The sequence below is a fragment of the Rhodamnia argentea genome, chromosome 2, assembly GCF_020921035.1.
Source record: "Rhodamnia argentea isolate NSW1041297 chromosome 2, ASM2092103v1, whole genome shotgun sequence".
NCBI classification, from domain to species: Eukaryota; Viridiplantae; Streptophyta; class Magnoliopsida; order Myrtales; family Myrtaceae; genus Rhodamnia; species Rhodamnia argentea.
The window spans coordinates 21,509,955-21,535,183 of NC_063151.1; the positions used below are offsets into that span (position 1 = coordinate 21,509,955).

Here is a 25,229-nt window from a genome sequence, read left to right on the forward strand (position 1 = left end):
TCATTTATCAAACGTAATTGAATTGTCCACACATATTTCTCTAGGGTGGTTGGCGCATGATTCACATTTTTTGTCTTGTGTTAACCTTAGGCCATCCTATCAAATTCGCAAGAAACCATTTAATTATCCAATAACATATTTATCCAATGTTATGAAATTCTTGATAATTAGTGATAAAATTATTGCGGCCATATTTCTTTAAGATTAAAAGTTGCATCGAATATAATCCTTAAATAGGCATCTAAGATTGAGAGAATGAGCCATATACAATGGAATGAAATTGTTAATAGTATCTGCCTGCAAATATTTGGTACTTTGCAAAAATCTATTATTAAAGTACTTCAAAAACCCCACTTGCTTAAAATAATAATGTACATATAGGAAATAGCTAGCTCATAATCCTTTATAGAGAAAATCACTTTTTATGTGGCGAGTTCAGAAATACATAAATGACTTGAAAGATACCAAAGTAAACATAAAATAAGCCGATACGATTTTGATACTAATACAATTATTGTATAACACGGTTTGTTAGTAAAAGTCTAGTGTGACTAGACCTGTCAAAATGGGTCCAAAATCCATTTAGTAACCCATAAACATTTAAATGGGTCATAATAAACTTGGCAAGCCAGTATAATGAGTCTACAAAATAAAGAGGCCACAACAAAGGATCCATTGTAAACCCATTTACAACCAACTTAGGAGGCCTCTATCCTCTGGACTTAACCCATTTAAGAGACCCAACAATTAATAGATTTTTTTTTCTAATTTTTTGAATTGCTTCATAAATTTTTATTTTCTTATTTTCTTTTTCTTTCTTTCCTTATTCTTTTTTTCCGACGAAGGCCGACCCTCGTTGGGCACAACGAGGGACGCTAGCCACCCCTCGCTTGTCATAGGCAAGGGCCGCCGACCCTTGCCGCCACCAGGCAAGGGCCTCGAGGGCTCCTCTCTCCCTTCTTCATTCCAACCTTCTCTCTCTCGCTTCTTCGTTCCAACCTCCGCGGCGATTGCTGCGGGGGCGATGGGGAGCGTGGTGGAGAGGCGGAGCTGAAAGAGGTGTTCAACATGTTCAACAGTGTTGGGGATTGGGTGATCCCGATGGAGCCTGGAGGAGCTGGGGCGGGTATTGTCGTTGTTGAGGACGAGCGCAGGGAAGAGGGCTGAGGTGTAGGAGGAGATGATAAAAACCAAATAATAAAAAAATAAAGATAAATAGATAAATCATTTTATATATATATATATATATATATATATATATATATATATATATATATATATATATATATAAGTAGTCCATTAAATTTGTATTGGAAGTATTTTAGAAATTACAAATCATAGGTTTTCCTAAATCGAGACAAATATGGAAATATATTAATAATATGGGTCGGATATGGATTATGAAATTTACATTACGAATTAATGGGTCAATTTGGATAGAATTATCTATGACCCGACCCAAAATCCGATCCGACTCACTCCTTTGACAGGTTTAAGCGTGACACACACACACCCAAACACAATTACTATAAACTCAAATTCATTTAAGTTTACATTAGAATCAAGTTGAATACTCATATATGTTATCGTGTCAATTACTGTCATGGACATAGAAAATAGAACTTTTTAGACTGTTGCATAAAACTAAAGGAAAAATTACATAAAAAAGTCTCTTATAAAGAACCTTGAAATGCTTCTGTCTCATATGTGGTCAAGAAAAAGTCAACCTACTAATTTTGATGCATTAATGTCTGTACTCCATGACTCATCGCAGGAATGAGATTGTCGCCGATATTCACCGTGACGACTTCTCTGCTTTCTCTGCAATGCACAATTACAAGCTGAATGTGATCGTATATGAATTGGACTCTCTCTCTCTCTCTCTCTCAATTGATAGAGATGGCAGAAATGAGAGAGCTTTGGCGCGAAAGTTGGATCCCAATCGACCTTAGAAGAATAAGTCCTAAGAAATTAGAAGCACCCTAAGTGTTCGTCGGAAGAAATTTCTGCAAACACTTTCTAGCAACATTGCACCTAGGGGTGAGCAAAAAGACCGCCCGGACCGGACCGAGACCGATGGTTTGGTTCCCGATTTTAGGGGGATCCGGTCCGGTTCCCGGTTCCTAAAATTGGAACCGGTGACCGGGCGATCCGATTCCCGGTTCCCGGTTCCAGGGCCTAGGACCGGGCCGGACTGCTCGGACCGGACCGGTCCTTTTTTTTTTTTTTTTTTTTTTTAAAAAAACAAACCTAACATTTACTTGTTGTTTAAGTTTAGGTCATTTAAAGTTCGATCCGGTCCGGTTCCCGGTTCCTAAAATTGGAACCGGTGACCGGGCGATTCGGTTCCGGGGCCTAAGACCGGACCGGACCGCTCGGACCGGACCAGTCCTTTTTTTTATTTTATTTTTTTTAAAAAACAAACCTAACGTTTATTTATTGTTTAGGTTTAGGTCATTTAGAGTTCGATCCGGAGCTGCCAATTGAAGAGGCCTTGACTCCGCCGAGCTCGTGGTACACCAACCCTTGTTTCATTGACCTTGAGCTCGACCACGTCTTCTATCAAAGTGTGCATACACTTTTCGAATCAACGGACCGGAAACCCTTAGAACCGCCCGAGAACCGGACCGGACCGACGGTCCGGTCCGGTTCTCGGTCCGGTTCCGAGGGTGGCCGGTCCGGTCCGTTGTTCCGAAAAGTGGGAACTGGGACCACCGGTCCGATTCCCGGTTTTGTATGGGAACCGGACCGGACCGGGAATCACTCGCCCCTAATTGCGCCTCCCCACAACTTTTGAGACGCACCCGACAATCCACACAAACATCGCCACAGATCGTTGCATCAATACTTCCTTAATGTATAGACGTTATCGATGTGGATCACAATTGAAGAAGAAATGTTGCATTCTGATTCCAATAACAAAGGCAAAAAAGGGAGCACTTAAATGCAACAGAGTAAGCAAGTTTCTTTTCCTTTTTCGCATCCCGCCTTTTCTGAGGAGTCAAATCCAAATTTCACATACGAACCTTTGTCCAGAAGCGCAACAAGCATCACCTTAAAACACTACAACCCCCGCCGGTACTCTAGTTGTTTGGTATTCTCGCTCAAAACCTGCAACAGAAAAATGTGTATGTGAAGCTCCGGAAGCATGGCTTAGGAAACAAGGAAATCAAGGGGAAACTTCACATCAGAACATCAGAAGAAGTTCTTCCATTTTCAAATGTAAAGTAACTTCTTACTTCTCGAATGTAATCTGCAATTGCTTTGCAGCCTTCCACCGCAAGTTGCATGACATTTTCAAAGATATCGAGAGGTAATTTAGCGTCCATCTGCAGAAGAAAACAGCCAATCCAAAGTGAATTGCAGATATCACAAAATTGCCAAGACGTGAAAAAAGCTTGACAAATAATACGATCACTCAGGACCTGCAGAAGGGTCACTTTGTCCAGTTTTGGTAGAATTCCAACTGTAACATCAGGGCCTCCTGCACTATCTTCTACATAATTCAAATCTGTCCAGGTTACAAGGAGAGACAAAATTAGCTCTGAATTATAATATGCAACATTGGTTCTATATCGTCGTTTAATTCACCAGTTGAACTTAAGGAAGTGAGACAACTTATATATACACTAACCGAGAAGTGGTGTACTATTAAGATACCCAGCACTGCATGATGTAACAAAATCACGCATTGGTATACCAGCATCAGCAAGGGCCAAAGTGGCAGCATTGATGCATGCAGACCGAGTTCCTGTGTAAAATTGCCAATCAAGTTTTATTGGCCGTAAAAATATACATGACAGATAAAGACAATCTAAGTGTTTCATTGTTAGCAATAGAGTGCCAATGTATGTAGCCGTAAGTAAGAAGAGAAGGGTGTTGAGTGCCTGCCATTGCCACTCACTTCTCTCAAGATGCCATGACCCTTAAAGCTACCATTGCATGGCATGGCATGACTAACGCAGCTTATGAAGATGAAAAAAATGTTTACTACAGTCAGTTTACAGAAGGATTATCAATAAAAAATTGACATTTATCTGGACAAAGCATATGTATTTTTTAACAGTGAAGAGAGGTAATCAAAGACATCATGGGGCAGTGACCAGCCTCATGGAACAAAGAAAGAAAGCATCTGAGAAATTGAGAGAACGGTACAAACATGAAGGAGAATGCATCTAGGTTTACTATCTGGCTGTCCTTACCTCCATCTGCTTGAAGAACTTGGACGTATATATCTATCTGTGACAATTAAGAAGAAAAGCATTTAGAAAGAAAAAGTACGCACATACGAAAAAGATATGAAAATGCTGTTACATAACCTGAGATCGAGGCATAAGCTGAGTCAATATGCATGCTTCCATTGTCTGTCGAATAACAAGAGATATCTCTGTTGACCGTCTGAACAAGAATATACGTGGGAATCAGACGAGAAACACCAGTAGCCATAATAAGCAGTTTCAAGGCAGGATTTTGGAGCCTTGGCTAGTATATATATAAATAACATGTGGCCATGGAGACAGGTTTCCATGTCAAATCACCTAAAGACATTCACGTAGTGAGAAGACTCCCCCCAAAAAAAAAGTCTGATGCAGGTAGACCTAGAATTGTTCTTTTAAAAATTTTCTCTGCCTCAACATAAGCTTTGGCTACTCTCAATAACCATTTCAGGTACTTGGTTGTACGTCCAGCTCTGAACTATGTTCTCTTTCCGTATAGCTCTAGGGTTTTTTAAGCTTCGTGTAATCCACTCAAGTAACATTTTGAAAGCTTAAGTTACGTCAGATCCAATATCTTCGGATGATCTTTTATGTGATTGGCAGAGTAATTCAGCTTCCTATTTATATTAAAGGAAAAAACAAACTCTGGAACAAGATCCAGAACTTCCCCACATTCAGTCATCCGTGCTTTGCAAGAGAAGATCAAAATATGGCTCGTAAATACATGTGTTTCATAGGCATGGTATTAATCATGACCACATTTTTGTAGCAAGGCATTTAGCATTCACCAAGAGATTGAAATGACCGATGCCTAAATATGTAATCATGCAACTCTTGGATATGCATATAGCAAAGAGTAATTGGCAGATTAACTGTCTAGCCAATCAAGAGATTACCCTTCTTCCTTATTTCTTTCTTTTGATCACTGGCCTTGTAGAGAGCAAAAAAGGCAATTTTGCTAAGTGCATAAGCTATCATGTTGGGTGATATAAGAGGCTTTTAATTATAGGTACTGCTTAAGTATATAGTCATTCAATGTCATATATAACTACCAAAGAGACTGCTCTAATGATTGCTTATCCAGCTATAAGAGCCCTAATAGCATTTGAAACAGCTCCAAGAAGCACCTATTACCACGTTTCACTGCTTATTCTATATTGGATGCATAAGAGCAGTGCACAATTAGTCTATCAAGCACGATTGATGTGGGGCATGGAAGAAGGTTAATGTAACACTACTGCAATTTCACATTTCCCACAAGGGAGAAAAGGAAAGAAAGATTCACAAACAAATATTAGAGTAAAGGGCAGTCCAGTGTACGAAGCTCCCGATATGCGTGAGGTCCGGGGAAGGATCGGACCTCTTTGGTCTAATGTACGCAGCGTCAATAGCAACCCATTTCTGTGAGTCAAACCCGTGACAACCAGGTTACATGGCAACAACTGAACTGTTGAGCCAAGGATCCCCTTCACAAACGTGTAATTTTAAAAAAAGGAACTCATGGATATAGGATCTTTTAATCGTTCGATTTTTTTCCACTAACAAGGTATTCAACGTAGTGATCACATGACAAAAATCTCTATCAAATCCTTAGTTCTAATATCTTAAGAAAGACATACAGATTAGCAGAAACTGGAAATGGACCAGAACTTCTAAACAAAAGATAGTGGTAATGGCATTCTTTAGGGGTTATACCCCTTTCATACCTTTACAATGAAGGTTAGTCAACTTTCAAGAAAAGGTCAACATGCAAAGCAAAACCACCTCACCAACAGAATATTAAAAAACGTTTTTTTGATACCCATGATCATGCATGTGAAAATACACCCCGAGAATGTACAAAAATTACAACTGCGTCAAATTTTTTTCCTACTAATCAAAATAATATGTCAAGTGAAGAACCAACCTGTCACCCTTAGGTTTTCTCATTCGATCTCCAGTACTAAAATTAGCCATGCTGTACTCACAGCGTACCTACAAGATATAAAACTGATCGATATAAAAAAAATACTTCTCGTCCTTGCTATTTATCATGGAGCGGGGATGGAACAAAGTTGCTACCGAATACACAAGATATGCAAATGAATGAAGTTTACCAGAGCCTGATCACTCAGTTGTTGGCTCCTGTTTTGCACCTGAATAAGAGCATAAAATCCATTAAATTGTGTATTACGTTCAGATTATATAACAACCTTTTTTTAATATAAGCAAATAAAGATATGCCTGTTAGTAGTTGAAAAAGCTTTAACAGTAGCAATTCAATATCTGCAGAAAGGAACCATGAAATCACCACTCATGCATTTTACCTACAAGAATTCCTTCCTCAAGATAGATGGCATTTACTTATGGTAGAAAATTTCCCTTTATAATTCTCAACATAAAATTTTGCGGCTTTAACTTCAAACCAGTAACATTTCTTGCAGAGAGAAAACAACAGCCACCGTGCAATTAATGGATAAAATTGACCGTGTTAAGCCCACTAAAGCTGCTTTTGCCCAGAAATTTACAGCATTAATGGAAATGACATTCAGGCTTAAGCAGCCTAGACTCACATAAGAATAGAAAGCGGAAATGGTCCCTCTCACTAGTCTGTGCATCCTTAGCCATTGAAGCTCAGATAACTCATTTGCTGGTGGTGTCAACATAAATTTTAAGATTCATATGATGCAAAATTGGACCGCTATCATTGTAAGATTCTAGGATAGTAACAAGTCAGTGCATGAAATAATTAAAGCTGGTTAGCATTATCCAAACGAATAGACTCATCCCCAAAAGCAAAAACAGGCTAGATTTCCCAAGTGCTTTGATGTGATGGATTGAAGCAGATAAAGAAACTCCCACTAAAAACTTCAAGGAAAATTACATGCAAAAGCAAATTATCTTCTGATGGCTACCTCTCTCGGACCATAAACAGCAGCAATGACTTTGGTGTTGCCCATCTCAAAAACAGCAGAACTGTAGCAAAGTTAGTCCAGTCAATCCATATGGACTGCTGATGTTCAATTGGTTGAATATAGAGAGAGAATCAGTAAACAAGAAGATTACTGCCAAACCGTTGTTTAGCATACCCGTCAGCCTTGGCGACAACCCCAATCTCTGCTTGAAGTTTCCTCATCTAAGGTCAAAAGAGATGGAAAAGGAAGCAACAAAATTAAGCACAAACTTGTTCACGGATTTATTTGTGTACCATAAACCCTTGTATGCTTGAGAGAGAGAGAGAGAGAGAGATTACTTCCATGGGCCGTCGACCATCAATGCGGAGTCCTTCAGGGCTAACGTACTCCATCTCTTGTGAAAGCACCGGGATTCTTAGAAAACTGCTTCAATCACTGTCTTAACAACCAAAGGTAAGCCAATATCTTGATGATTCAGTAGTGTAAGAAGTTGTAGTTGTTGACAATGCAAGATAGAGAGTAGACTTGTCAAATGGGTGGGCGGCTTGGGTTATAAATGGCCCGACCCAAATTAACCCATTTAACCCGTTTATGACACATTTATCTGAATATATTGATTGAAGACGGTTTAATAACACATTATTTGATCCAACATTTTCTGATTTCAATTACAGATATGCAGTTCTAATATCCATACAGAAGTGCACAAATATATAGCAACAAAGTCATAATCATACCAATAAAATTCATAAAAAGTAAAGCAAATGTGAAAAAGAAACAACCTGATACGGCATCAGGTAAAATAACACAAGACCTCGCTATAATACTTCAAGAAAATGTTGAACAATGGTATCAAAAGGGCACTAAATCACTAAGCCGAGAAGAAATTCGCCATCTATTACAACATTCCCATGAACCAAACACTAGAACCTCACAAACCACTAACGGAAAATCATCACTCAAAAGAAATTAACAAAAAAATAAAAAAGAAGTTTCCAAAACTGAAGCAGAGGACGGCGAACCAACAAATTTCACCGCTAGAAAGCCAGGGGTTTCACGCACAAAACTGGTTCGAGACTCAGTGAGGGGTCAAAATCTTGAGGACATGGGATTCAAGAACGACCGTAAAATTTGAGCACGAAAGAACCAAGAACCGAAGTGGGTCAAAATCTCACAAGTAAACGGCTGGGGCTTTGGTGCCCCGCCCCGTCGCGGGCGAAATTCCAGCCATAAGTTTCCCGAAGTTTCAACACACGCTCCACAAACTGAGAGAACCGGCCAACTCACCAACACTAGACATAGAGAGAGAACGACGAGATAGGGCACGAGAAAGAGAGACGATCGGATTGCTTGGGTACCTGAGGTCCGGCGACGACGACGCTGCTCGTTGGGAGTTCATCGACGGTGGCAAGAAAAGCCGTGAGCGACGGAGCGAGTCATCGTTGAAGCGGCGTTCACTTGGGCGGAAGCAGAAACCTGAAAGCTTAGACGCCTCTTTTCTTTAACACTTCTTCGTGGGTTGTAAACCAGCCAAATTATCAGATTCGCTTAATCTCATTGGCCATTAGGTGTTGAGATTCTAAATTTCCGTATTTGATTGGATTATCGAACAACAAGATCAGAAAACAACAAACAAACAAAAAAAAATTTCACCGAACAATTAAATTAATTCATAATATTACAAAATAATATCTTATTAATGATTGTCTCGAATACTTTTCATATATAATTAATTTGAGAGATCGTTCAAGATTTTGAAGCACTAATTGTTTCAAGGAAAGCCAATGCACTATGATGTAAACTATACAATTTCCTTAATTGATTACTTATCGGTATTCATGGGGATTCGTTAGAAAAATCCTCTAAGGCTGCGTTTAGTGATACGAATTTGAATTATAATAAGATGAGATAAGATAAAGTGGGATTAAAAAGTCTTCAAATATTCTTCCGATTGTAGGAAAATTTCATAACTTGTTTGTTGCAATTCGTGATAGGATTAATTTTTTGAAGATTAAAAGAACCCAAAAGAACATAAGAAGATTTACCTAATAGGCAATTAATTTCTCATCTATAAACTTTTATGGTGAAATCGAAATTAAACCGCAAATAATGGACAAAGATAGAGTGCCTTCGGATTTTATCACTTATTTAGTTCAAACTCGAAATAAAGATATATAAATTAAATAAAGCATCTTTAAATATCTTCTTAATTGATAATGTGTCCTTGCTAAAAAATAATTAACTTTAAATTATTCAAATTTCTTAAGCACTAATTGTGCTTGCATAATTTCCTTAATTGATTACTTTTTAATAGTCACGGGGCATTATCCAAGAAAAGAAAATGACTAATAAAAGATTATATATTTTAATGGATCTAAATCTCCCGAAATTAGGCCCAATATCTCCGTGAGCCCAACGAAATTCCACCAGGCGAAGAAACCGAAGAGCTCTTCCTCTCCTTCTTTCTTGCTCAAGAAGTTGCAGGGTTAGGGCACAAAAGTCCAGAATCGCTCTCTCGCTCCTCCGCTCTGCTCCTTTCTAGGGTGGAGGAATTTCGAATTCTGGGGGGCACCAGAATCGTGCGCTTCATTCAGGTCTCTCCCCCACCTCCTCCGCACCATCTCGATCGAATTCGCGCTTCCTTCCGTGAGTTTCTCTTCTTTTTACTATGGCTTGTTTTATGTTCAAGCTCGAGTTCGACCTTTCGTTTCGCCTTGCAATTGAGGTTGATGCTGATTATGAGGCTCAGCACTTCACTTGTGTTGTCAAGGGCTCATTCCGCGCGCTTTTTTCTGTCTGCTGGAGTTGTCCGTTCTGTGTTTCTCTTTTCTTTCGAGTCCAATCACCCGCGGATTGTTTTGACGTCTTCGTCTCTTTCTTCCCCGTGATTTCCCGCATAAGGGTATTTTTGGTGAACGGAGATCCTCGGGTTTCCTGTTTTGAAGCTTTATCTCTGCCAAGTACCGAGTGTGGAACGTGATCAAAATGCAGTTTTTTTTTTTGCTGAGGTGTTGGATTATGAGATTGCTTTGATCAGTTAGGTGAGAATTCTGACGATGTGCCCTGGCATCTTTGGTTGATCTCTCTGTGTTTTTGAGCTCCTCGAGTGTGTGTCTTCTTGCCTTAGATATGCGAAAGGCTGAACTTTTAGGATGTTTGAGAAGAGGCCCGGGGACAATGAGCTATCTTGATGGCTTCTTAAGGTAAATATTTGGGTTGTTATTGAATATAGTGAATATCACGATTGGGCAATGATTTGGCATATCAATACGTTAGGTCCTGCAATCCTTAGTCGCTCTTTCCCGTTTTCCAAGGCGTTAAGGTCAAAAGATCTTTAACTAGAATCCTGATCTTTTCTATTATTTGTTTTATGGTTCTGTACTAGTGTCAACGAGATTACTCCTGGTTACCCCCTTAATTGCCCCTGTTAGGAGAGGTTCCTTGATTGACTGTTTAGCCTATTTCTCGCTTGGTCTCTTTCGGTGGGGTTGGTTTATAGGTTATTCCTGATCACGAGATTTCGCATCCTTGTCATGTATCTTTCTCTTACCTGAAATAGGACGTAAAGGAACCTCCTTGAAAAAGGTGACTTGTCATGATACCCATGGAGTTGAACTTTTCTTCCTTGAGGGTGTGCTTTTCTGCTGCTGCTTATGGTCTAGTAGGAGTGGATTCTCTTTTCGCTTCCGATACAATCTTAATTCCATGAAACTTGCTCCATTTTTACTTTAGAAAGTTGTCAATCGAATGGCGCGCAATAAGTGAGACTTATGCAGTAGCAGATTGTATCTAGCAATTTCTGAAATCATGTGCTCTTGGCCTTTTTTCCAGGTTTAAAATGGCAAAAATTAAGAAGATTGTGGAGGGAATCCAGTTCCCAGCTACCCAGGATTCCTTGTGCATATTGGGATCTGGCACATTAAAGGCATCCAAAGTCAGACAATCTAAGAAGAAGAAGAAGAAGCATTGCGATACGTTTGAAAAGGAGTGGGACCAAGCTACCTGCTCAGTGTGTATGGAGTACCCTCACAATGCTGTACTTCTGCTATGTTCTTCCTATGACAAAGGTTGTCGACCATACATGTGTGCAACTGGGCGTCGCTATTCAAATTGTCTCGAGCAATACAAGAAGGCTTACACAAAAGTGACGGAAGTACCAAACACACGCGAGGGGAATGGATCGATCCCATGTGCTAGTATCATTTGTGGGCAGACTAATGAAAAGATAGAAATTTCTGAGCTTTTGTGCCCGCTTTGCCGGGGACAGGTGAAAGGCTGGACAGTGGTGGAACAGGCACGCAAGTATCTCAACAGAAAGAAGAGGACCTGCATGCAAGATAAGTGCACCTTTCTTGGCAGCTATAGGCAAATATGTAAGCATGTCAAGAAGGAGCATCCATCAGCACAGCCGCGGGCTGTGGACCCTTTGCTTAAGGAGAAGTGGAAGGTGCTTGAGCAGCAAAGAGAGAGGAATGATGTGATTAGTACAATTATGTCATCAACACCAGGTGCTGTAATGGTTGGGGATTATGTGCTGGAGCCAAACCATCGCGACTCTTTCTCTGATTATAGCTCAGAAGAATATTCAGATCGCGATATGTTTCGTTTCGAGTCTTTTGGAAGAAATTATATCTCGCAAGCTCGTAGAATGCATGGGAATGAATATGACTCATTGAGAGGGAACGATATCGGTTCTTGTCCTTCCTTTCGGTCCGGTCGTATCTCTCGCAGGGTAGTATCAACTAGTCGATCAAGAAGGCAGCGAAGGAATAGAATGTTTTAATTGAAGTAGGTGAAGTATATTAGGTAGAGTGGTGAGAAGTGGCATGATCTAATCTTTTCTCTAGTTACTTCCTTACTGCAAATGCTTTTGTGCGCCGTTGGCTAGGGTTTATTCATTTTGGTATTACTGGATGATTTTGTTCATAACATTGGGTAGGTGGGACAGCCAAGAAAACCGTTTTTTTTATCTGGAGGAGAAAGCCATTTTTTATCTGAAGGATAGTGTGTGGTGCTTGTTCATTTGCATAATCAGTGACCAACTAACAGATTTATTTAAGGTTTGCGTTTTCCCCTTCCTAAGAGATATTCTATTGTTAATATGTGACTCTAAGCTGTAATTATTTTTGCTGGAATCTAGATCTGCTAGACGGCTGCGACTATTCTGGTCATTTATGTTATATAGTCATTCGTTATAAGTGGTCCTCGGATTCACAAAGCATCTTTCGCATTAATTTATTTCTTTTTGGCCTATGGACTTGGATATTTTACAGCTCCGAGTTTGTTTTGGATGTAGATATTGACTTCGTACTTGCGAGGATCTTTGTCATAGGGGCAGGGAAAGCATATGATCGACATTGCTGTTCATGATTGTGACTTGTAAGAATAACTCTTGAATGTGGACTCATTTTGTATACAGAGAAAGAAAGGTTGGCAATTAATTATGCCAAAACGAATTTGTGGCATTTTCTTATAGTCGATATGTTCCTTCTAGCGTGGTATGGTACTTTTTGCATGTAAAACCGCCCTGATCCGACGTGTTTTAACAGTTGTACTGAGATGAGTGACCGTTTATATTCTTTTTATCGACGAAGTTTTGTTGGTTGCACTGCACATTGCAGTGCGAAGCCTCATTGCCTTTCTTGATGTGTTCAGCTGTAGTCCCTAATTGCCTGAATGGAATAGGAATAAGTGTTTTCGGCAGATGTGGAGAGTTGCTAGTAGTCATGCTTGGATTTGAGTAGGGTTTTTCTTTTCTTGTTCTTTGGTTGGGCTTGGTTCATACATATGCCTTCTTACTTCTCACTCTCTGTAAAAGGCAGCGCTCAAATCGCATTACAGAAGCTGATTATTGCATTATCCACAGAAAGAGGTCGTGAACCTGTTTCTCTTTGGGGTAGCGAACCAGTGATTTGACTCTCAAACGGAACTGCAGGTTTCTCTTTACGATTCGCCACAGTCACCTGGATGGATGGCCATCGGTCATGTGCCTCTGAAATGCTTTCTTGTTTTCCTACTCGTTTCTGTTTGAGCCAGGTTTCATTCAAGTTCTATTGCAACAGCATGTGTGACGAGAATTTGTGCAAACAAGAACTCGGAGGAGATTGCTCATCTCCATACCAAGCCGAATAGATATAACCAATCACGGTGCAGCTACTTAGAGCTTGATATTTGTCGCGCTAGTTCCACATTGATCTGGTCTGTTTGCCAAGTCTTCCTACTCATGTTCTGTTCTTAGTACAGATAAATAGTCTCTCTCTGTTGTACAGTTGGTCTAAAGGCGGCATTGGCAGGGTGGCACCCGACATGCGATTTAAATCAGCCAGTTATGGTAAAATTGATAAGCATATCGATAGTTTAATGATTTTTTTATTTGCAATTTGTCCATAGATGGCATGTTAGCTATTACATACACTTTAAACTATACAAACATCGAATAACTTTCTATGATTAGTCTAATATAAGGGATTACAAAAAGCTAGTGATTCTTGAACATATAGGTAGTGGCCGCCCGAAAAAAGGATAGAAAGAAACCCCAATGCCATGCAAGCTTTCGCATTAGTGAGCTCGAGATGATCGTATGTGTTAGATGTATGGAGCAAGAGTAATCTTAGGTGATATGTCAATATGACACTGGAAGTCCTAAAAAGTGCAAGGGAGACTTGTAGTTTTTTAAAAAAAAAAATGCATATGAGTCCTAAAACTTATCAAATTGGTGTAGTTAAGTCTTTATGTTAATTCTGACAAAAAAAAAATTCTTTCTGTTGATATCGTCCAATTTAATTAATGAAAAATGCCGACTGTGTCTTCTTTTATATTATTCTCTCAAATGTGATGACCACATGTCATCAATTTATAAAAGAGTAGTGACTAAATTGTAATAAGACCTAGCATTACTCTTTTTATATGGACAAAATACGGACTCTCTCGTTCTCATATATGCTCTTGACCGGATAGGATGGAGCACCGGCAATAGTTAGAAGCCATGGGTCCAAAAATCTAAAGAGGGCCAAATTGAAATCTAGCTTTGCCTATTTAGTACCTACATGGTAACCATTTTCATTCTCTAATTCTGATTCTGGGAACAAAAAATGATGAGAATTGCGTTTGGTAATGCAAATAAATTTGATTCTGATTATGTTCCCGGAATCGGTTTTAGAGAATTAAAATCCGTTTTAGAGTAATATTCAGAACAAAAAAAAAGTTAGTTACGAAAAAAAGAATCACTTTTGAGAATCACAAAACGAAATGAAGTCACACATCTCTCACATTTTCCTTTTAGTTCTCTTGTCACTTTCCCTCAACCTAATAAAAATAAAATAAAAATAAAAATAAAAAATTTCAAAAAAAAAATTGAATTTTTTTTTTAAAAATCACCAAAAAATTTAGAAAATCCCTAAAAATAGAATAAGCTTATATTAGGCTAGTTTGACCTCATTTTCATAAATTTGGGCCTAAATTTTCTAGATTTCATGGATTTCACTCTTCTACAAAAAATGTCATAGAAGATGATAGCATCCAACATATGAATGATAACATATATACTCGTAGCCGTGCGTCACAAAATGTAAATATCTGCACGTGGAGCTAAAGTTAAACACCCACTTGGATTTAGGATAGAAGATGCAAAATGATAGTGAAGGACTTGTACTTCGTATCAAGGAGGATAATTTGCTTTTGTTTTTTCGTCGGTGGATAATTTGATTATTTGGCTATTATGTTTGTATGTATTTTAGTCAACACAACATTTAAAAAAAAAAATGAATTCTTAATATGGGAACTGTCCCATACTTCAATCGAACTTCAAACGTAATGTATTAAAATTTGTGTTTCATTTATGATATGCTAAAAAAATAATGTATTTTAAATTATTTTAGTGTGCATTGAAAATTAGTCTTCAATTTAGGATGAAATTTTACAAAGTAATTACATAGTTATTTTACTTAAATGAAAAAAATTAGGAAGAGAAACAGTTTTTTGAAATAGAAATTTTGTGTAGTTATCAAACGCGTTTCTATTCTAGGAATAGAAATTTTGGACAGTTATCAAACACGTTCTGATTCTCTAAAATTTATCCAGGAACGGAATCAGAAAAAGTCATTTTAATCAGAGTCGGTTTTCCGGAATAGAATAGTTACCATGCGCAGCATTAGGTTCCCAACAAGAACTGGAAGAGACTAGTAGCTCCTCTGTTATTTGGTTAGGAACGGGGTTATTCATCTGAAACTCCACGACGTTTTTGAGCAAACCACACTTCATCATTTGGTCTTGCATTTTGACTGGAAGAAGAGTAATGGATTAGCTAAAAGTTGCCCCCCTCAATCAATCTGTGGACTTGTGTTGTCGCTTTGGGAAAGAACCCTTTTTTGTCCTGGACTTTGACAGGGTATGGGTCGATCTCTGGTAGAGTAACGTTTGCAGCTCGCTCCAGGCGCACGACACAAGCTTAATTCTGCTTCTGCAATCTGGAATTCTATGGAGGGAGAGAGAGAGGAGACAGTGGCCTTTAGGAAAAGCAGGGAGAAACATCATGGTCCTTTGTATAAACAACATCTGAAAACAACTTCGAGTAACTTAGATTACAAGATCGATGAAAAGAAGAAGAACAAGAAGAAAGAACCAGCATCAGCTCTGAGATGTGCGGTTGTTATGAACTTCCTTTAGCTTGAGATTGAATGCAAGGATCAATACCTCTCTCTCTCTCTGAGGTCAAGACGCGCAATTCCGTCATTAAAACTGCACTCATTTCCTCAGAGAACATCCTGGCTGTGCCGATGGAATCATGATCAATGCCGGCTTGGATTGCACAGAAGAGCTTATTCCATCCACTCCAATAAAGCGAAGAGGCTTCTCGAGGATTACTGGATTGGCGAGCTTGTGAACAGGCGTTTAGCCACCAGCTCTTACTCTTGGGCTACGCACCAGGCATCCATCCTGTCACGCCTAGAGCCGATCAACCTGCCAATGAGGGTGGTCATGGCGGCACCAGTCCCTGGCGAGAAGACACCGCCCACCCTCATGCAGAGAATGTCCATATCACACGACACGCCGCATTTTAACAGATTTGCGGGGGGCTCTCGATCCACTGGGAGTGCAAGTTTGCCAAGAGATTGGCGATGTTAGCCGGAGGCACCAGAATCACCCGGATCTATCAAATAATGCGGGCGATCCTGAAGGATCCCAGAGACAAAATCAAGATCTAGTGGTGTACGCCAACTGGACCAGGGACGACATTAGTCAGACGATGCCCTCGTGATGGCTTGCAGGCCCGCTGCCAATGATATTCCAGTTCGTCGTGTAGCCGAATTCGGTGAAAATGAAGTATGATCTCTTGTCTATCGGTTGTCTTTGATGTTTCGCGATCATGACATGAGATTCTCAGAAATCCCAATTCATCTATCATCTTATCCTCCAATGGAGCTGAGGAATCCTGAGGCAGGACCAGAGTCCAAAGCATTAGGCATAGAAGCTGGCCAAGTGCAAAGAAGATCAGATTCGATTCGTTCAAGTAGCCACCTTGGATTCTGCAAGAAAAGGACCAAAAAGAAGAACCTAGTGTAGCTAGTTTCACAGGACTTGCATATATTCTTTATGCTACTGATGGGCATAGGGATAACGAGAATCAAGAATCTTACCTTCATCTTGTTCTTGCTTTATGACAGCACCAAGGAATCAACTCAAACCAACCATCCTTTCTGCCTGCAGTATATATTTGGACGTGAATCCGGACTCTGCAACTATAAGTTTGTACCTCTAAAATTTGAATGGCTCACTCGGAAAACGAGACTCTGAACCAAGTCCTCGCGCTTGTCGAGGCGTTCAGAGCGTTCGACAGCGACGACGACGGGCAAATCACCGCCGTCGAGCTCGGCGGGATCATGAGGTCGCTGGGCTACAACGTCTCGGCCCAAGAGGTGGACGCCATGATGGGGGAGGCGGACGCCAATAGGGACGGAATGCTGAGCGTGGCCGAGTTCCTGGAGATGACCACCAAGGATATGGATCTCGGGGAGCTCGCGAGCTTCCTCGGGACCACGTTGATCCCTTCCATGGTTGGCGCGGATGGGGAAGTTGCTGTCGAAGTCGAGGACTTGAGATTGATAGTCCAGTGCCTTCTTTAGGCACAGGAATGAGCTCTGGGAAACCTATAGAAGAAGCAACAGCCTTGTGAGCTCTTTAGGGTATATCCTAGACTTAAGGCGTTCAAGGGACTTTCAGGTTCGCGAATATTATCAGCTATGTGGTGAATAGGTGGTGACGATACTAACGTCCTTAATGGCGATGATAATGAATAATGGATTTTAGAGTTACACAGCTTGGCTCTGTTTCCCTAAGCGCTTTTACATTGAACATTTCGTGTCCGAAAAGAAGCTTTGATTAAGGTACAGAGACACTGTAGAGATCCGCAAAGGAACTTACTTCCTTCCTGAACAGAGAGTCTCGTGAGATTACTACACCATACACCAAGAATTATGCTTCCTCTGGCACAAAGTTTCGATCGATTTATCAACCCGGCCGCTTTCGTGTATGTGAATCGAATTCATCTCGTCGATCCAAGAAAGATGACATGCGAATTCTCAAGGGGCCTGAACGTGTAGCCTATCTGCCTTAGAACTTGTCCCTCAGGTCAATAGAAGAATCCACCCACTAGTTCTGGTAGACTCATTTTGTATTCTTCCAGAGCTTGTTGAATGGTTTCTCTGGTAGACTAGCAAGAAGTACGGCTCCTCCCTAAATGGCAAGACGATGAAGGCGTCTTTCCTTTCTTTAGCCAAAAAAGAAAGTAATTCACCGTTAACGGGTTTGGCTTACATGGTAAAAAAAGTTTGCTCCTTTGTCTTAGGTACAAATCTTGTTGGGAGCACTTTAGGAGTAAAATCCCAAATGCACCATATTGACGTGGGAGAGCGTGCTCTTAAGATCGCCCTGAGAGGTGGACTAGTCGAGATATGCGAAAATGGACTCGAATCAGAAACGTAATAGATCTGGGAAGAAGAAGACAGAGGCACGTCGACGTCGATTCTTAAATTAACCGCAAACTTTGATTGAATGCAGATGTCTATGTGAGCTAACCCCATTAACATTAGAAGTCTCTCAATATCATCGTACTTGCATGCATCATTAACCATTGAAATTAGAGAGCAGGTACTACAATTTCGGATTGATGCATTCGGTTAAAAAGTCCGGAAGTAACAAAGCCTCGAATAAACTAGTACTTGGCGCGATTTTTACGGTTAAATGATTTTTTTTTTAATGTTTTTTAAAATACGGAACCATATGCATGATGGAGAAACTCCATGAAATAAAAATTAATGATTCTTATAATTCACTTTAACGGGGAAATGTCCTGAACAAATCCAACGAGTGACTAATAATCTAATCGATCGGGATTTTATTTATATCGAATTTCGATTAACACCGGTATCTATAAACAAAATCTTACCTAAAAAGATTTTCTTAGTAAAAGCATTTTTTTTGTAATTATTATTTACAGATAGAGGAATTCGAGAACATAGGGATGAGGTAGAGGATGATCGATCGCACGATCTCGCTAACGGGAGCGATGCGCTTAACCATTTATGCCATGCCTCTTTCTCTTTTGCAATAGTCTTCATTAAGTAGTCATTCAATTCAATAAAAAAAGAAAGTCGTTCCTTATCATCTCAACTTTGAATTAACGACTTCTATCGAGTGAGAAATTCTTTTTTTCGGTGGTACAAATTTCTTATGCCGCTAGAAAGGCGAGACCAACTTTAGAACAATGATGCGTGGGTTTGTTTAACCAATAATGAATGTCTTAAAAAAATATTTTCTTGAAAATAATCTCTTCTAGCATTTACAAAAATTATTATTCGCGAAAATATATATACATCAATTGTTCGATAAAATTAAAACATTTATCATTTAATCAATTGTTTTTTTTGGTAAGGTGATAAAAAAAAATTTTTTGGTAAGGTCATTTAACCAATTGTTTCAAGCTATATAAACGATTATTCTAGAAAAATATTTTTCAAATTGTTCTTTTTTCATGAAAGAGACGGAGTCCGGATATACACCTCTAAATTAATGTGGACTTTTTTTGTATAAAAGGAAAAATCTCAAATAAAGATCGGAAATGCCATCATTTTCTTAAATAAAGACATGAAGTGGACGTTATTTCGAATAATGGCTTGAAGTACCCTTATTTTCTCAAACAAAAGGTCTGAAGTTTATATTGTTTTAAATAAGGGTGTGAAGTTACCATGCCAGTCTAAAAAAAGGGTCTGACCTCATCAACTAGTCGAGGGCATTTTCCCCATTTTATTTTTTTAGTTTTTTCTTTCTTTTTCCTTTTTCTTCCTTTTCTTCCTAAAAAAAGAAAAAAAAAATCTAAAACTTTAAAAACCACAAAAAAAAACTTCGGCAGGATGACTAGGCCCTAGGATCGCCACTCCACCACCGATAGGGCGACGCCGAGGGCTGGCGACTCTCGCTCGGATCTTAGAGAGGGTCACGGCCCTCTTCTGATTTTGGCAATAGGGGTGTCAAAAAAGCTCGAGCCGGCATGACCCGACCGGTCCCGGCCCGAAAATTAACCAAATTTTCGGGTAGGGCTTAGATACTTTCCACGTAAAGCTCGGGATGGGCCGACTTCGACTTTTTTGACACCCACATTTTATTTTAAATTTATTTTCTTTTCGTTTTTTTATATTCTTTCATTCCACGAGTTTGTCAAGTGCTTTTAATTCTGAAAAAAAAAAAAGAAAAAAAAAGAATCTGACCTGGCTCGAAAAGTTGGGACATATGTAATTCGGGCTTGGGCCAGGCCAAGCTAGGTATTGTTTAGTTTCCGGCCGGGCCGAGAACCGGCCCGTTGACACTCCTATTTGGCAAGGGCCAGGTCCTTGCCGACACCCCACCAATAGTGAGGAGGAAAAAATGACAAAAATACCCTGTAATCGTGAGGTGAGGTTAGGCTCTTTTTTTTTAGACCGACATGGCCACTTTATATTCTTATTTGAAATGATGTCCACTTCAAGCTCTAACTTGAGAAAATAAGGCACATCACGATCTTATTTGAAACAAAGTTCATTTCAGAACTTTATTTGAGAAAATGAGAACACTTTTTATCTTTATGTGAAATTATCTCTCACACTAAGAAATATGATAATACAAAAGTGATAGCAAGAATTAAGAATTGGGTGAAGCAATAATAGTATCCTTCCAACTTAATCGAACAATCGTACACCCTCATTTTTTTTCATTTAAAGGTTCAAATAAAAAATCATACTTTGCTTTAAGCTTCGTTTGTTTCATGAAAAATATCTTTTCGAAAAACCTTTCCCTCATTTTCCTGCATTTGGGGTGTGAAAAATTAGCGGTCAAAAGAAAATATTTTCCGTTCAATGAAAAATATCCTTTTAAAATTGAAGAAAATGATTTCGAAATCATTTTTCTATCTCACGCGTCCTCCCATTCTCTTCCTCAACAACGAAATCTCTCCTCCACCGTCTCTCTCTCTCTCTCTCTCTCTCTCCAATCAGAAAACAATCACACTTCCCTCATGCGACCTCCGCTCTGACTTCTTTGATCTCGTCGATCGTGGACTCCGGTCCCTCCTCCAACGATCGCCGCATCGTCTCCTGCGTGGAAGCTCATCCCTCGCCGAGAATCGCCTCCAAGTCCTCGTCCCCCTACTACTCCGGGGAACAACAAGATGATGGCCGCGGAAGCCCAAAAGAGCACGAGCAGGAGGGCCCAATCGCCGATGAACCGAAGGGGGAAATGCCAGTGTTATCTGATGGCGTTCGGATTGGCGAGGTTCCTGACGGAGATGGCGCCGAGGTAGACGAGCAACGTCAAGAAGAGGGATCGTGCGACGGCGCCGCCGACGAGATATTGAGGAGCGGGCGACTGCAGCAACAAGAGCAAAGCGAAAGGGATTGTTTGGAATGTCGAAGGCCCAGGGATTGGGCCACCGTCGTCACGGCGATGCTCGGTCAAGGGGTTCGTTGGGCTGCGTATGGGCTTGGAATGTTTAATGGGAAATCCTTTCGCGAATTTGGTTTGGAATGTTCGACTGGGAAAATGACGTAACCAACGAAAAAAAATATTTTTCTTTTCAAACGTCGAAAAACATTTTTCAATTTATTTTTTAAATTTCGGCCGAAGACATAAAAGGAAAAATTCTAAAAAAACCGAAGAGGAGAATAATGCCTGGAAGATGAGGAGTTCTTGAAACAGAGTCCCGCCCATCTACGAAACGTAAAGAAAGATGAATGAAGACAAAACGAACGGCAGCTGAGTTTTGGTTGCAAATGATTGATGGATGGGGGGAGAAGGACGTGGACGGTGGAGGAGCAGAGAGAGAGATAGAGAGAGGCTGAGAAGAGTCAAAGGCGAAGGAAGAGGAGCAGCAGCTTTTTGCTTTCCTCGTGCAGAGACTCGTTTTGGATTCGATCTGGTGGCGATGGCAGAGGCGTGCCCCGATTGACTGGAACTGCTCCGGATCGATCCATCGATCGTTCGTACCTTCCTTCCCACAGCGATGCGATGCGATGCACGAGCACGCCGACGACGACACGCTCGGTACACGACAAAAGGGAAGGATTTTTATCTGCGATATACTAAAGATCGAATGTATTTGTAGAGAGATTTTGTTAACGGGGCTGGGCGTATTAGTTTCAGCATTTTAAAATACAGATCATACATATTGCCATGATAATTATTACTTGTGGAAGTTACTGCACTTTTGTTAGGTATGGATTTTAATTATGACGCCCTTGTGGTACAAACTCGTAATGAGCCACGTTATGATGGTATTGAGCCACGCAAAATGTTTCGTGAACTTCTTTGAATGTCGTTATCTTCCCACCTCTTCCATCGATCGCAATACTTTTAGTGTCATGTTCAGAGGTGAAGGATTTCTTGTCAATGTGGCACATTTTCATTTTACGATAAATACAACACACGTACCATACATGTACATGTATACCTTTCCTATTTTTTGGCCAAGTTTATTAATAGTTAGTTAATCGGGGGTAACCGACTCGACAACTTGAAAGAGCGATCGTCGTGAGATTCAAGAATTGCGCTAGCAATGTCGCATAAGTATGTACCTCCAAACTCAATAATCCATCAGAAGTGATCGAAATCATGATGATCATCGTAAGTATTCTGATTATGCGGACATGGGTCACGACAAATTTCGAAATGATTACTTAATTTACCAAGGATTTTAGAAATTCGGGTTATCATATAAGAGATTTGGGTTAAGTTGACCAAGTACTTCTCGTGCTCCTTGCGTGTGTATATGTATAGTGTGTGTGTGTGTGTGTGTGTGTGTGTGTGTTTTGTCTTATCTCTCTTATTTCCCCTCACTTGGTCCTTTTTCGCCTAACTTTTCAAATGAGCTCTCTCTCTCTCTCTCTGAGTCCCTCTTCTACATATGAAGACAAAAGTGTGAAGAAACGCTCTTGGACACTTAATAAATTAGCAATCTTCTACATGTGAAGACAAAAGTGTGAAGAAACGCTCTTGGACACTTGATAAATTAGCAATCGTTAGAGAGAGGGAGAGAGAGAGAGAGAGAGATCATACAGGATGGAGAAGAAGAGATGGGAGTCAGAGGGAGAGGTGAGGTTCTTCGAGAGCAGCGAAGAGCTGTCCACGGGCTTGGCCGACTATGTTCATCACGTCTCTGAATCTGCCCTCAGCGAGAGATCTTCCTTCTCTCTCGCCCTTTCTGGAGGAGACATTCCCGAGCGCTTAGGGTTTACCCAACATTAACATTCTCTCCCCGTTTCTTCTTCTTTCGACTCCATTCGTCGTTTGGTTGATGAAACGCAGTCATGTGTAACTTAAGAGACATGAAAAATGCAGGAAGCTTGCGAGGCTGCCATACTTGAGGACGGTGGAGTGGTCCAAGTGGCATCTGTTTTGGGCTGAAGAGAACGTCGTCCCCAAAAGACACCCCGATAGCTTCTACATGCAAGCCAAACACCACTTCATCTCCAAGGTCCTCTCTCTCTCTCTTCTTCTTCTTCTTCTTCTTCTTCCTGATGAGTCTGCTGTTTCCGGGAGGCATCGTGTTCGTCTTTTGACCTGTATAAAATGTCGAGTCAGCCGGTTTTGGAGTCTTTGACTGACTGAATCTCTCTGTATGTGAATGTGAACGGGAAGGGAAAGGAAATGAACTGGGTAATCACCAAGGTCTGAGCTCGTCTGAACGTAGACGTGAACTGGCTTGTGGAGTTTATCTTATGTTTTAGCTTCTAGATTCCCTGTTTGTCCCTATTCCCTATGATAGATTTCCTTTTCCTTCCACTGTTACCGGCTTTAAGGTCCTCCAACTTTAGCTCTTATCTTAATTTTACTTTATGCCTCCCAAGAAACCTCTAACAGGTGGAATCTCAATTCTATCATAAATTCTTTTCGTCTCGTAAGAAAATATCGATTTAGGTCTAGATTCGATTGACTCTAACTATTTTTGTCGCATAAAAGCTCACCAGCTTTTACTTGAGTCCTGAATTTATCTCTGCTAAATTCTCCATCAAAATCGCCATGAGTCATTTGGCACTCGATATTCAGTCTTTCGTGCTTGAGAGTGTTCCATCTCTCGCGGATGAAGACCTCGTGGTCCGGAGGCTCGAATAACTCGTGTTTGTGAGTTTTTCATTTCTCGGTTGTCAACAAGAAATTTTGGACGGAAGGTCAATGAGGACAGAGTTGTGACTCGAGTAAAATTTTTCGTTTATTTGTAAGTAAGACTTCAAAAGTTGGGAGTTCTTCACGGGACAAAACAAAAAAAAAAGAGTCTAGGACAGGTTTAGGACATGATCTAAAAGTTGAGAGTTTTTATAGAAAAAAAATGTTTAAGACAGAATTGAGAGCGGGGATTTTTTATGATAAAAAAGGTAAAATCGAGACAAGAGATAAAGTTTGAGGTTTTTTAGTAGAATGCGTCATATCATGAATTTCCAACTTAGAAGTTATTTTCGAAGCGAGTCCTTCGTGGACGGCCGTCTTATTTTCATAAATCTCTAGCATTGCTCGTGATTAGCGGTTCAATAGCAACCCGAAGACTCTTGTTAACAAAGTCTGTTGGTCGGTCGAGCGATCGTAAAAGCAAAGAGGCATTCTTGCTCATCGGTTTATTTTTTGACAATGCTGATGCATCATGCGTTTCCGAGGACAGAAAAGCTCTACTTCGCCCCCCCCACCCGCCTGCCTCGTTCCATTAAGGTTTGGACCAACCGACCAACGACCTCACCATCGTCATAACTCGCTTTTGGTCCCTTTCTTTGGAATCAGGTTCCGATACAGCCAGCCCACGTTGTCCCGGCGTGCCACGAGACACCAGGCGAGGCGGCCGCCGACCGCTACGAGTTCTCCATCCGCCAGCAGGTGAAGGATCGAACGGTCCCGGCCTCTCCGTCCTCCGACTGCCCCCGGTTTGACCTCGTCCTCCTCAGCCTCGGGCCCCGCTCCCAAGTGTCCTCCCTCCACACCGACCACCCCGTCCTCCTGGAGGGCTCCCAGTGGGTCGCCCCAGTCTCAGTGCCCGGCGAGCAGAGGGAGCGCCTGACCTTCACGCTCCCCGTGATCAATGCCGCAGCCAACGTGGCTATCGTGGCCTCCGGGAGCGACGTGGCTAGCGCCTTCCGCGAGGCCATGGTGGACCAAAGTCCCATGGCGTCGAGCCCAGCCCGAATGATTCGGCCCGCCGACGGGAAGCTCGTTTGGTTCGTCGATGCCGGCGCCGCCTCACTGTTTTCCTGTGGCGGGACGACGGCTTCCGCCTCGGGTGAGAGCGATTTGATGCGATCTGCATGTATGTAGGGGTTGGCGGAGTGTTTCTTGCATGTCTAGCAACTTCTTATAATGTTTTTATGTACACACCCTTGGTAACACCTTGATCGTGGTCCTTATTGCTTTAAGTGTTCTGTCTTTGTTACTTGGCTACATTCTACTGCCAAGTATCAATCGTCAACTAGTCGCCATCGATTATAATCATCAATAATAACGGGGATCGGTGAACCTTCTTTTCTATCGACAACTCTTCGATATCATAGTTTCATGGCACTTTGAGTTTTATATCGGCCTCATGTCGATTTTCAATAGTTGTAGTTATCAACAA

At 40.8% G+C, this 25,229-nt stretch overlaps 4 protein-coding genes and 1 long non-coding RNA gene across 7 annotated transcripts; 3 read left to right on the plus strand and 2 right to left on the minus strand.

Moving 5' to 3' along the window:
* Positions 1 to 2,943: 2,943 nt before the first annotated feature.
* On the minus strand, positions 2,944 to 8,543 carry LOC115751453 (exosome complex component RRP41 homolog). Of its 2 annotated transcripts, none has more exons than XM_030689367.2 (12): positions 8,470 to 8,543; positions 7,450 to 7,546; positions 7,286 to 7,332; positions 7,112 to 7,172; positions 6,314 to 6,352; positions 6,124 to 6,191; positions 4,320 to 4,398; positions 4,203 to 4,239; positions 3,635 to 3,751; positions 3,426 to 3,511; positions 3,240 to 3,329; positions 2,944 to 3,111 (listed from the first exon to the last, which is right to left on the minus strand). In XM_030689367.2, the coding sequence occupies exons 2-12, from the start codon at positions 7,501 to 7,503 to the stop codon at positions 3,064 to 3,066; spliced, it is 726 nt and encodes a 241-aa protein (XP_030545227.1). In that variant the 5' UTR covers positions 7,504 to 7,546; positions 8,470 to 8,543; the 3' UTR covers positions 2,944 to 3,063. The 2 variants fall into 2 exon arrangements, with proteins under 2 accessions (XP_030545227.1, XP_030545226.1); XM_030689366.2 differs by having other exon boundaries at positions 7,450 to 7,550.
* Positions 8,544 to 9,548: 1,005 nt separating this feature from the next.
* Positions 9,549 to 12,329, plus strand: LOC115751452. Of its 2 annotated transcripts, none has more exons than XM_030689365.2 (2): positions 9,549 to 9,757; positions 10,943 to 12,329. In XM_030689365.2, exon 2 carries the CDS (start codon positions 10,950 to 10,952, stop codon positions 11,892 to 11,894), a length of 945 nt encoding a protein of 314 aa, XP_030545225.1. In that variant the 5' UTR covers positions 9,549 to 9,757; positions 10,943 to 10,949; the 3' UTR covers positions 11,895 to 12,329. The 2 variants fall into 2 exon arrangements, with proteins under 2 accessions (XP_030545225.1, XP_048130968.1); XM_048275011.1 differs by lacking the exon at positions 9,549 to 9,757 and adding an exon at positions 9,799 to 10,152.
* A 4,473-nt stretch (positions 12,330 to 16,802) lies between these two features.
* Positions 16,803 to 17,252, plus strand: LOC115751455 (probable calcium-binding protein CML29). Its single transcript, XM_030689371.2, has one exon. The coding sequence runs from the start codon at positions 16,876 to 16,878 to the stop codon at positions 17,230 to 17,232; it is 357 nt and encodes a 118-aa protein (XP_030545231.1). The 5' UTR covers positions 16,803 to 16,875; the 3' UTR covers positions 17,233 to 17,252.
* A 441-nt stretch (positions 17,253 to 17,693) lies between these two features.
* On the minus strand, positions 17,694 to 17,909 carry LOC125313933. The gene is made up of 2 exons (XR_007197647.1): positions 17,774 to 17,909; positions 17,694 to 17,725 (listed from the first exon to the last, which is right to left on the minus strand). It is a non-coding gene; the product is annotated as an uncharacterized LOC125313933 (long non-coding RNA).
* A 4,703-nt stretch (positions 17,910 to 22,612) lies between these two features.
* LOC115751423 (probable 6-phosphogluconolactonase 1) lies at positions 22,613 to 24,931 on the plus strand. Its single transcript, XM_030689332.2, has 3 exons — positions 22,613 to 22,863; positions 22,973 to 23,108; positions 24,404 to 24,931. The coding sequence occupies exons 1-3, from the start codon at positions 22,694 to 22,696 to the stop codon at positions 24,929 to 24,931; spliced, it is 834 nt and encodes a 277-aa protein (XP_030545192.1). The 5' UTR covers positions 22,613 to 22,693.
* The last annotated feature ends 298 nt before the right edge of the window (positions 24,932 to 25,229 follow it).